A 13,355-nucleotide genomic window follows, 5' to 3' on the forward strand; every position below is an offset into this window, starting at 1 on the left:
TTTTGATAAACCCTGAATCATTTTTAGGAGGATTATTTGTAAAAATAAAATTTATTTTGTTTTTGCCTGGCCACCATCTGACACAGAAAGATTATACATCACATGGTCTTGTCTGTAAAAACCAAGTATTGTTTTATGCCTATCACTGATATAATTTGTCAATTGTCTTTCTGGTGGTTCTATATTTTATACTTTAATCTGACTTTGTGGTTATAGAAACATTGAAGAATGTAATAGCTCCAGGGGAGGTTTAAAAATACAATGCTCAGACTCCTCCCTCCAAAATGTAAAACCGGTCTCTACGCAGTAGGTCAGAAAACAAATGTGCTGTACTGACAATCAATACTCTACTATCAGTTCAGCGTTTTGATTGTTCTATTTATGTTTTATAAATTTCTAGTTGAAGGGCTACTGGCAACACCAGGTACCAGGTGTTTAATAGTTCCTTTGTAAAAGTGATTCATTTAAAATCATAGTTTAGGGCTATCCTATTGATACATTTTCAAAAATCTTTTCTGTACCCTAGATTTATGCTAGCACTTGGCACTTTTAGGTGCTCCTATGTGAAAATGTTTAAAACAAGTCAATGGTAGGTCCTATTGATAATATAAAAAGAGAGTCAAGCATTCCATTTTGTTATTGAATAATGTTAGCTTTATTATTATAATAGAATACAGTATGACATAAAATTAAGAGCTTTTGCTAAACTCTGTAAAGCAATACATGCATCTGCCATAAACAACCTCGATTCGTGTTGGGTTTTATTGCCACTTCACTGCACTAAGGTGCAATAAACATTCAGTGTCATCTTTTAAAAAATGTTCCTGGGAGTAAACAGGAACTATCCTCTATAAGAGTGTATCTTTATTTTCAAGGAAGACTTAACTAGTATTACATGGTTTAGCAAAGCACTGTAGAAAAGCTACATAGAATAATTTGTCTTTGATAAATTGTGCAATCAATTTATACAATAGAATACTATCCACACACACTAACAAACTAAGAAATGATAGAAATGCAATCATTGCATAGCAGAAAGCAGACTAATAAGAGATATTCACATCTAATGAGCAAAATACAGACCAAATGTTAGGCGTGAGAAGTCTGGAAGATAAAATGCTCTTAATAAACACATCAAGTTAACGCCGAAATAACAGATATAAACAGCAACACAGAGGTTAGAGCCATATTTTATTTTATTTTCTATACATGATATCTACACATGATACCAGAGGATGAAACGTCCTTGGTTCAGTCTTTATTATTGGCCTAGCTCATTGAATTTAGGCAGGACCAAATCAAACAATAAAGCACATTTAAAAAGAAAACCAGAGTTTGCTGAGGAAAACACAAACTGTGTTTTTCCTACATCATTGGATAGCAGCTTTTTGAAAGAAACATTGCTCAAAAGTTGGATGTAGATCCCAACAGACTTATTTGGCAATTATGCTGATAGGTTTATGTCACAGCATTTTAAGTGTGGCTAGACTATGACCTGTGGATTCTGGATGCTAATTTTAAACATCTCTGAAATTCTATTAGACAAAAGGAGACTTCAAAAATACCTTCCGCATAAATATTAATCTCTAAAACTTCTGGGAAGTAATGAAACAGACCAGAATTTTTATAGGGAGTATTCATGGACCTCCTGTAGTTAAAGCCCTTACGTTGTATGCCTACAAATATATTGCTACAGTATAAATGAAATGTAATAACATTACTCAATAAAAGCTATTTCCTGTACATTCTTTCATGTGTTTTTATATTTAATGCTACATATGGTACAACACTTATTGAAATAATTGGTATCAGCAAATATAGCAATAATATACAGTTGATCTTCTAGCTCCAACTAATGCTTTTCCATATTTTCTTTCTATTTTATAAGAGCCTAAAATAGGGAAATGTGGTATGACTTGAGCAGATAGCAACTGATTTACTACTGTACACCAGACAATAGTTTGAAATAAGCTTTTTCTACATAAGTGGACTTTATATTTTAAATTCCATCTGATTCCCACAGGCTGTTCTGTTTTTAATGCAGGCTCTAAAGGTATTTCCATATAGTACTTAACAACATTCTAACAGCTAAGAGCGGTGAGTCCTACACAATTTTTTAAGAACACAACTTTAAAAAAGTAAAAAAAATGTACAATCTCATGCTGTATATTTACATATATAATTTTTATATATTCTATATTTGTTTACTAGTCATAAATTTCAATCTAAAGCTCTTAATGTACTGTTATATAAAATAATACATTCAACAATTCTAGAGCTTGCAAAATATGTTTGCCTCTCTAAAAACATCTTCATAATGAGAATCAAGTGATTATTGGACCCATGTGCTATCTGGATATAGACAAGGTGGCAAAGGGAACATTTTAAATGTTTTATTTCATTTTTATTATTTTTTTTAGTTTTTAGTTTTTACTGAGTGTACTCTGTTAGTGATTTCTCATCAAACCAAGTGGTAGAAGCTCAGATGATGATGAAGTAGCCTATTTAAAGCATTTCTCTCTTTTGGATTAAATGTGCTTAAGGAACTGTACGTTTGCTTATGCAATCTCCATGGATTCTAAAATAGCATTTAACAGCAAAATTATGCACTAGCCATTTTTAAAAGGAGGAAAAAATGGGGATCTTTAGCTTTGGAAACAAAGTGTTAAAGCTATACATCCGTTTAAAAAACAAAACAAAATGTAAGCACACTGTAGTTTGTGCAGTAAAGACATAGATTTTTTAAATTGTTGTCATTAAACATTTATAATGCTTCTTTAAAACACCTCCACATAAAAATATTTTTGACATATACAGTATCTTTTTCTTTAGAATATTTGGAAATAAGTATCTACACATGACCTGGAGTTATAGAGTTAAGTTTTATTTTCCTTCTACTTTCCCTCATAGCTTGGATCTCCTCCCCCACCTTTCCTCTCATTCTGTCTCCTTCTGTCGTGATTTTTCTCTCTCGCTTCCTCTCTCAGAATCCTGTCTCTCAGCTGTATGCTCTGCTTTCCTCTGGACTGCTGGACAGGGGTCTGTTGTTCTTGTATGAATTATGGAAATAAGGAAACCTTCAAATTCTTTAAGACAGAGGCAAGAAAGCAGATGGGAATCACCGCGTTGAGAACAGAAAGCAATTCCCAGTGCAGAGGACTGAACAACGGAATGTGAATAGAAGGACTTATTGATGTGGGGTGGGGGCTTTCAGCTGAGGCTCTCTGTTTAAATATGTAGCCCAGTAGACCAAGTTAAAGATTCCGAATAGCAGCGGGAAGGCTATTCTTGACAGTCGATCAATTTTGCTGACACTGTTAAAGGTTTTCTTGGGTTCTGGCGGTTTTGTTTCTGGCTTGACTTCTTTGGGTTCTATGGTTGCACTTTTAGCGATCGTGGCTAGGCCGGGGTCACCCCTGGCCAAATTCGGGGTGTAGCTGGTTGCTGTTGGAGCATAAGTGTTGTTTTTCTTAATGAGAGGATCTTTCACTTTCTTTGGCTGTTGAAGGAAAGAGTAAAAGCATTTTGTTCAGTAAACTGTGAGAAGGAAGTTTATAAGTTGCTGAGCAAAACCTATGCTTTGTTTAACATGTAAAAAATGGAATGTATACCTGCTTTATTGAGACAAATTAAAAACTGCAGACACAAATGCCCAGTTATAAGATTGACAACTTTGGGCGTCTACTCTACAGGATGGTGATTACACCTAAGCACATAGATATACTTATGCATATCATGTACTATGATATAGTAAATACATATCATATGCTTGGATGGTGATTACATCTAAAAACATACACAGACTTATAAATATCATATACTATGATGTACTAAATACATATCATATACCTGAATGTTGCTCAGGCTAAGTCCTAAATGTTCTCACCACAAAAAACAGAAATGGTAATTTTATGATGGGATGGAGATAGTAACTAATACTAGGGTAGTAATCACTTCACAATTTATGAACACATCATATCAGCCACAGAGTGTACCCCAAACTTACACAATATCACATGTCACATATCTCAATAAAGCTGGAAAAAATACAGATATGGTATTTTCCAGGTTTCCCCATCAAGAGGTAGAGTGATGTTTTACCAGGATAGGAGCCTATCCTCAAAAACTTTGCAGCCTCAGCCCTTACCCTGTAGAAACATATTGCTGCCTCATGAACTAGCTTGGACTAGACAACTGAGTAACCAGAGGTCATGCACAGTGAGAGGCCCTGGCCCAGTGTCAGGTCTCAGATGAGTGAGAGGCCATCGTGGACCCTTCGCCCCTGATGGAGCCTCCAGTTTACTGCAACCATGTTGGTGAGCCCATATCCTCCTAATAGAAGTACCACTAGGTTGCTCCCAGCCCCAGATGTCTGGTGGTTGCTGTAGGACACTGAGTTCTGGAGTGGTTCGTTCTGTAGCGATGAGTTGCTGAGACAGCTATTGTTTGCTCCTCCCCAGGTTGAGAGTGAGCAAATGATAAAGAAGAGGTATTCGAGGTATCCTGAAGCCAATTTCTTGTTCAATATCAGCTGCTTGTCATGTTATCTGCACAATGGGTCACAACTGCAGCATCTCTTGGGGTTTCTATCATATACACATTTCCAGAAAATGAAGTGGATCACTGTTTACAACTCTGTGGTCTGATACACTTGTCACTAGCCACTTGTGACTACTGAGCACTTAAAACATCACTACTATGAGATGTGTGTAAGTATAAAAATGCATTTAGGATTTTGAAGGCCCAGTATAAAAATAGAAAAAGAATATAATAGGTCTCCTTAATAATATTTTTTATTGTTTACACATTAAAAAGATACTATTTTTGATATATTGGTAAAAGCATATTATTAAATCACTAAGTTCAACATCTAAAACTAATATTACACTATAGGTTAACTAACTGGAAATTAAATGAAAACTTGAAAAAGACAATAAAATGAAAAAATTAATTTCCTTGGTTTGTACTTTTGAAACAAAGCTAGTAAAAAATTTTAAATTATATACATCATGCACATTTGTGACTCACATGTTTCTGCTAGATAGCACTAGTCTACAAGAGTAGTTCCCATTCTTTTGTGCACACTAAATCACTAGTTAAAAATTTTTAAAGGGCAAATATCTTGGGCACAATCTCATATTTTGAATCAAAATTCCTCAGAAGTGGAGTCTGGTTACTGATATTGCAAGAGTACACAGAGAATACTGATGAGCAGCTAAACTTGACCAACCAGACTCAATGCTCTCTAAATATTCTGTCTTTTTATTAGTGAATTAGAATAAAATTTTACTACCAAAAGACCTGATGTTCTTCACAAGGAATACTAATTAAGAATGTTAGCAGGTTACTTTCTTTATTATCCAGCCCTGTGCCCTCTCTGCTACTTTTTCACCTCCTCTAAATCCATAAGCATTACATTAGGACAGCAACAGAAAGCCCAGAAAATTTTTCTTTCTAGTATTATATCATAAAAGTAAGGCCACTGACTCTAACTGTACTCCTGTTTTATAGTGAAGGCAGATTTGGTTAAGCTTTATGAAGAATGACAGAAGTTCTATAACTATTTGGACAAAATTAAAGCAAGTAAAAGTAATCCTCTCCTTAAATGTCAAAATGACTGTAGGTCAAAAATAGATATGGTTTAGTAAGTCACACAAAGAAAGACAAATATCACATGATTTCACTTATATGTGGAATCTAAAAAAACAAAACAAATGAATAAACAAACACAAAGCAGAAACAGACCCACAAATAAAGAGTAGAGTAGGCAAAGACAGAGTGGGGTAGGCAAAATGGGGGAAGGGGAGTGGGAGACAAGGCTTCCAGTTATGGAATGAGTAACTCATGGGAACAAAAGGCACAGCATAGGGAATATAGTCAATGCTATGATAATGGCATTGTATGGTGACATAGTAGAAGCTACACATGTGGTGAGCATTGCATTAAGGTATAGAGTTGCTGAGTCACTACTTATACACCTGAACTAATGTAACATTTTGTGTCAACATTCTGGAATAATAAAAAAAAAAAGATATGGTTTGTTTCAACACAGTTAAAAAACCAAACTGAACTTGTAATAGTCCATTTATTAAAAAGTAAGAGTTCTAATATTACAGAATACAAGCATGCATGTCCTTTAGATAAAATGTATATGTACTCTGATGTTGAAGAGAGGCAAACCAAAACTTGTTGAATGACAGACACCCTACTAGATAAGCTGAAATGAATAATCAGCAACAAGAATACTTCTTGGAGGAGAGTTTATATTATTGATAGATTTCATTTCTCCCAGTGCCAAATTATTATAGTACTACAGCACTAGAATACTAAAATTTCTCAAGTTAAGTGCTTTTATTTGCAATATCAAGTTGAATAACATATTGAGAAATATCTGGTTGGCTTATCAGGAAAGGATACTTAACAATTTTTGAAAAATTTTTGACAACGTTGAACTCCCCATATTCTCTAAGCAATTGGTGTTTCAGCAATTTACTATATGAGACTGGATCTTAAGCAGGCTACTGAATGTTGACTTGATAATGTGATGACTGATGGAAATTTTATTTTCAAGTTTACCACGTTAGAGATTGAAATATAATTCTCCTGATCACAGAATACACTCATCTGGTCATACAAAAAATATTTTATTCATCCTCTCTGTCAGAATGAGATCTGGGTCACACTGTGATAACACTCCCTATAATAAGCAAATCAAACTATCAAATCCCTGGGGAAGATTTTTACAGAGGCATAGATAATTTACAGAAAATATTGTCTTTTTCATTAGGATGACAGATACAGATGTTATTGCTAATAAATACAGAAGTGCATATATATAGGTAAGATATGACTAATATCTACATTTGTATAATGAATAACATAGACTGTAGATTGATAGGGATTCGAATATTTTTGTTAAGACACAGGACTTGAGAAACTAATAAAGCATCAGAGATATATATAAACTGAACTGTGAGCTCAACCAATGCTGCAACCTAAATTCTATGTTTTCCAGACCAAGTTCATGTAATAAGCCACTAACAACCAATACTGATGAGCCAGAATCAGAAAGACACTGGTCTCGTGCAACAAAGTATTGAGATAGAAAAGCAATTTTTTCCCAATGTTTGCATATCACTTCAGTTACATATCACTCACATTTGCATATCTTCAATTCTCAAGAACTATAGTAGACAATTCCAGGGATTCTAAGTCATGCATTTAAAAATTGTTCACAAAAAAAAATATTGTTCACATCTATGACTCTGAGCTGCATTTTATGATTGGTAGTATCTTATGATTACCCATCTCCATGTTTGGCTCTCTCTCCTTTGAGCTGCCTTTTTATTCTAGGACAAATGGAGGTCATCAATGATAAAGTAAGTGTTTGACAATTACTCTGTCTTCACTCTTTCACTGCTTTCCCTAACTAGTAAATACAATCCCTTTGTCTTATCTCCTCTTTCTACTGAACCTGAGTCAAGGTTCTTGGTTTGAAAATTTAGAGATTTGTTTCTATACTTGCCAAGCATGTTTCAAGGCATGGTGAATATTGAAGGTGTGGTTCAGGTACTGTTGGCTGTCATAGTACATTCTACATAGAACCTTTATTCGCTTTTACCTGTAGGAGATCATTGGGGTGTTCAGCTGATTCATCTAGGGTAGATCTAAAAGGGCTTTTACTTGGCAGCATATTTCCTTAGTATGTATATATTAATGACTCATCTTATAATCAGTAACACATGAAATTCATTTAAGTATGGTAGCTGTTTCCACCACAAAGGATTCCTTTTCTAGTATATCTGCATGAGGAAAACACCATTAAATTAATTTTGTTACTACAGATCCTTTCAAGTTCTTGACTATACTGTGACTCTGTGATATATTATGCAGCATTATTCAAGTGTGTTTAACCACATGACTTTATTTTTAGAGACTATCTCATGATACTAGTACTCTGAGGAACAGAATTTTGGGGAAACTGCTGTAGAGTGATTTCTTCTAAATTATTTCTAGATGTCTTACAATCTCTGTGTCTCTGACGTTGACCTTCTTTCCACCATTTGAAGGCACACCTGCATTTTGACATACTTTTCTTTTAAGCCACAGAAGTAGAAATATCCTCCTCACATGTGCTTTAAAAATATACTCTAAAATAGGTTCTAATTCAAAAAAACAGTAATGAACTTGGGAGTTGATAATTTTCTACAATGAGGAAATTTTTCTGTGATTTCTGTATATGATCCTTAAAGCAAACCTCTAATTTGGGAAAGAAATATATTTACTGCCCTTTCTTCACTGAAAATTGGAGATAATGCATTTTACAAACTCAATTCCACTAAGGCATTACAGTCCTAATATTTATGACCAAAATCATTAGGCTCAGAAAACAACCAAAAGGCTATGATTTTCAAATTCTATAAATTATAATGGTATAGCTTTATTTGCTCTTAATGTCAAGTTGATTAAAGCTGTTCTCAAATCGATGGAGAGCACAGGAAAGCATATTTGAGTAGAAATGTTCTCCTTCATCTCTCTGTGATCTCCTTTCCTTGTTCTGCACATCTGCCCACTCAAACAGCCTCTCTCTTTAGCACTACCAAAATGGCCATCGCACGTAGTCATTGATGACGTAAGAAAGAATCCTAATGACCCTGTCTCTGCATTCTTCAGCCATGTCCCGAAGTCTGAACATGCTATCTCACAGGGTTAATAAAACATACCAGTGATGCATCACAGGGGATATTAAAGCATTTACCTTTTCTGGAACCACACTTTTGCCATCCCATGCGTAACCTCTCTTGGTGAAATAATTGACTGTGGCAAACTCGATCAGAGCTGAGAACACAAAGGCATAGCACACTGCAATGAACCAATCCATAGCAGTTGCATAAGCCACCTTCGGGAGGGAATTTCTGGCACTGATACTCAAAGTTGTCATGGTGAGCACAGTTGTTACTCCTGTAAAGAGAGAAATTAAGTGAATTTGTTGGTTCACATTACACAATTTGATCACTGGAGGCCAGCCTACTTGTGCAAAGGGAAATCAACAGTGCCACAGATACAATGGGTTTTTGTTTTTAATCATCCCATGTTGGCTTGGGATGGATGAGTTTTAATATAACTCTGGTGTAGTGGGCAGTTCATGGTATGGCAGTATTGAGGAGGATCTCTTGGAGAGAAACTGCTCTGCTATTGAGAAGCTGTTAATAAGATAATGAATTCTGTTAAATGGGCACTTTAAACAAGGTGTTCTGGGCACGGAAGGAAATAATACTGTTTCACTGTCCTCAACTCTTTGAAAGAGAAAGCATAGATCTTCCTTGTCTCTGATCCACAAGAAATTGTTGGATCCTCAGCTCTGTTTAATATTCCATCTGCATATCCTAAATGTATAAACCAAGAAGCTAGTAGTTTCTCATTAATCAGTAATTGATAATGAAATTATTTTACAATAATATTTTGTTACATCATGAACTCTTCTGCCTTTATACTATTTCTACCCAACTCTAAAATAGCTCTTTTTTGGGGAGGCTGGGTAGCTCAGTTTGTTGAGCATCCTACCCTTGTGTTTGACTTGGGTCATGATAAAACGGTTCGTTACTTCAAGCTCCACACTGGGCTCTGTGCTGACAGTGGTGGAGTCTACTTGGGGTTCTCTGTTTCCCTTTCTCTCTGTCCCTCTTCCACACACTCACTCTCTCAAAAATAAACATTAAAATAAAATAAAATGTCTTTTCTTTTGAAGAAATTCCTAAAATAAGTTGCAGGTCATTTTCATGAGGTTACATGGCTCAGAGTGAGTGGCAAAACAAAAATTTAAACACAAGTTTGTCTGATTCAAATGTCCACAATCTCCCCCGCTCATTTTTTTATGTTAATGCTGGCTCATCTGCCCCAGTCTGTGAATTAAATCACCTATATTCAAAGGAGCCTTCAAGCCAGTTGCTTTTAGCTTATTTAGATAATTATGAGTTGGTATGTGAATGATATCCATTAATGTTCATTTGCAATTTCATACAATCAACTTACTACATGCAATGCAGTATAATAGAAGCACTGTAATATGCCTTTTAGGCCATTTGAAAATGTACTAAAAAATTCACAGTAGTCCCACAGGGTTAGCTCAGGCTGCATGGTATGTAAAGACTTGTAGTTGTGACTAGTCCCAACCTTACCACACACTCGCTCTATGGCCTCAAGTAGGCAAATGCACTTGTAGGGACCTCAGTTTCCACTTCTGTAAAAGGGGTCATTTGGAATACATTCTCAACTCTCTATCACTGTTAAAATTATCAGAGAAACTTATGTACAGTTTTTCACAAGATTATTAGAGGATTAAATGTAATATTATGTAAAAGAATTTTAAAGATGATAAATTATTTCCACGGAAGATACTGCCATCTCATGTGTCTGAACAGTGTATCTATGATTATCCCTTTTGATTAATATTTAGAGAATCAGCAGTGTCACACAGCTGGTAGGTGGCTCACTATCTAAGCTGCTTTAAACCATCCAATGTTCCCTAGTTTCCCATGAATTTTAAGATAGATGATCTTTGTAATTATGTTAGGGAGTGATAAGATTAAAATGAAACATTGAGACTTTTATTAAATCATACTTTTTTGATGCATGGTCACAGATGTAGGGAGTAGACTTACTTTAAACTTTGGAGGTGTTACAGAAAGTTCTGGGGCATTTTCTGTATTATATAACCAACCAATGGTTTAAGAAATATTGCTGGTAAACAGCTCTTAAATTTACATATCAATATTAACTTGAGCTAAGAGCAAAGTAATTAAATGTCTGTATTTGAGGCACTGAACAACGCAGTTTCAAATCCCAACTCTATAATTGCTGAATGACCTTGGGAAAACTGCCCCACAATTCTGAACTTCTGTTTTAAAAAAAATTAATGCTTATTTATTTTTTACAGAGAGACAGAGCACAAGTGGAGGAGGGGCAGAGAGAGAGAGGGAGACACAGAAACCAAAGCAGGCTCCAGGTTCCAAGCTGTCAGCACAGAGCTGGATGTGGGGTTCAATCTCACAGACTGCAAGATCATGACCTGAGCTGAAGCACTTGATGGACTGAGCCAAGTGTTGTCTTTTTTTTTTTAATTATCTCTTTGTGGGGCACCTGGGTGGCTCAGTCTGTTGGGCATCTGACTTTAGCTCAGTTGTGATCTCACAATTCATGAGTTCAAGCCCTGCATCAGGCTGGCTGCTGTCAGCATGGGGCTTGCTTAGGATCCTCTGTCCCCCTCCTTCTCTGCCCCTCCACCACCCATGCTCACTCTCTCTCTCAAAGATAATAAATAAACATTAAAAATTGTGTCTTTGTAAAGTAATTTCAATAAGTCAAAGGGCTATTATGAGTATTAAATAAAATACTGTAATAAAGTGATTAGCATTGAGCCTCATACCAAGAACAAAGTTAATGGCTATTAAAATTGACAACTTTCAGTCTGTTAGTAAATCTCTGCTGCAGTGAATTCCATTTTTTCCCAAATTTTGGTTCATGTAGGCAACTGCAGGAAGTAATTTGGGAATGGGTGTTCTTAAACTAAATGTATCTATAAATTAAAAGTGAAGATAACATAAAGAGAGGTGTGTGTGTGTGTGTGTGTGTGTAAGTGAAGACTAACATAAAGATAGGGGTGTGTGTGTGTGTGTGTGTGTGTGTGTGTGTGTGTGTGGTCTTACAATACTGAAAATGAGATAGGAACAAAAATGTGTTGAGTATCTACTAAGTTCCAAGAACTCAATCTGAAAGTGCATGCATTTTAATTTTCTCAATCTTTTAAACAGCAGTATAAAATGAAGATTGGATCTAAAACTTGGATCTATCTGGCAGTAAAATTACATGACCACACTGTCTCTAAATGACTGAGAGCATGGACCATCAAGAAGATGTTTTCAGACATAAAACAGGCTTCAGATTTGCTGCATTCTTCAACTTTATACTAAACTGTTAGAAAAAACAACTTTTGTTTTTTTTTCTTTTTCCTTTGTGTATTTTTTCTTTAAATATCTGTCACCCTCTCAGGCATCTGACACAGCACAGAGGAATGTGCTGATTTGAGACTAAAAACAATAGAAACATGTGTACTAAGTAAATGTTTAAAGGTTAAAAGTCTTGGGAAATTGTATTTGTGATTGTATTGAACTTAAAACATTAGAAACATATAACTTGATATATGGAAATACTTGCCACAGCTGAGTTGACAGATATGTGGTTACGTTCACCAAAAGGGCATGAATTGGCTGAGATACCACATTGTTGAAAATGTTAAGAGCAAGGGTTTTGACTTATAAAACACCCCAAAATGCTTTAGAGAATTTCCAAAAGGGAAAGGTAGGGTTTATTAGGTGAGAAGGAGAGAGAATGAGCATTACAAAAAAACATTTTCACTATACTTCTGGATTCATTCTACAAAAATAAACATAAATATTAAAATATTTTCTCTATTCTATTTTTTTTCAATTTCCAGTGGATAAAGGGCTCAAACTAAGTATGCATATAGAATTAAGTACCTTGACATGAGTTCAATCTTCATTCTACTAAGTGGCTGCAACCTTAGTTAATATTAACAAATGGTAATAAAAGAAAGAATTTGAAATGAGCTACACTTGTGTTCTGAAGCTGGAATCATCTAGGATCTTTTTTAAAATATTTATTTATTTATTTTCAGAGAGTGGGGAGAGGCAAAGAGAGGGAGAGAGAGAGAGAATCCTAAGCAGGCTCGGCACTGTCAGCACAGAGTCTGACATTGGGCTCCAAGATTGAGCCCATGAACTGCAAGATCATAACTTGAACTGAAACCAAGAGTCAGATGCTCAATCGACTGAACCACCCAGATGCCCCATCCTGACTTTAGTACAGCCATGTTCCTAGGCTACAGTCAGACCAAAGATTAGGTCATTTCCTGGAAGCACTTTGCTAAGTTCAGAAGAAAAGGCTCTTTTCTGGGCACTTGTAGCAAAGTCTCATTTGTGTGTGTGTGTGTGTGTGTGTGTGTGTGTGTGTGTGTGTGTGTGTGTGAGATAACAGATTTTTCATGCCTTGTCTGTCAGTGAAGACTGGTACCATATGAATCTCTGCACACGAATAAACCTCAGTTTAGATTGTAAGCTTCTTAAGACTTTTTATTCTGTAAAGAGTCTTAAATATAGCATGTGCCTACTTGATAGGTTTAGAAAAACCTTGATAATTTCACATTTCTCCAATAGATGTGTGATTGTTATTTCCAAATGAATGATGCTGCCCACAATAACCTGATTTCGTGTCTCGTCCCTGCATCTATATAACATATTGATAGTGATATGAACTGGTCATTAAGGGCAACAACTCTT

At 35.5% G+C, this 13,355-nt stretch overlaps 1 protein-coding gene across 2 annotated transcripts in view; it reads right to left on the minus strand.

Annotated features, from left to right (window-relative positions):
* Positions 1 to 631: 631 nt before the first annotated feature.
* Positions 632 to 13,355, minus strand: part of GABRA1 (gamma-aminobutyric acid type A receptor alpha1 subunit) — a 61,028-nt gene continuing 48,304 nt past the window's right edge. For both annotated transcript variants that reach the window (XM_029942908.1, XM_029942907.1), the window contains exons 9-10: positions 8,759 to 8,961; positions 632 to 3,499 (exon numbers count right to left, since the gene is read on the minus strand). In XM_029942908.1, coding sequence (XP_029798768.1) covers positions 3,188 to 3,499; positions 8,759 to 8,961 — 515 coding nt within the window. In that variant the 3' untranslated portion in view covers positions 632 to 3,187. The remainder of the gene's footprint in view (positions 3,500 to 8,758; positions 8,962 to 13,355) is intronic.

This window comes from Suricata suricatta, chromosome 6 (genome assembly GCF_006229205.1).
Source record: "Suricata suricatta isolate VVHF042 chromosome 6, meerkat_22Aug2017_6uvM2_HiC, whole genome shotgun sequence".
In the NCBI taxonomy this organism is placed as follows: Eukaryota; Metazoa; Chordata; class Mammalia; order Carnivora; family Herpestidae; genus Suricata; species Suricata suricatta.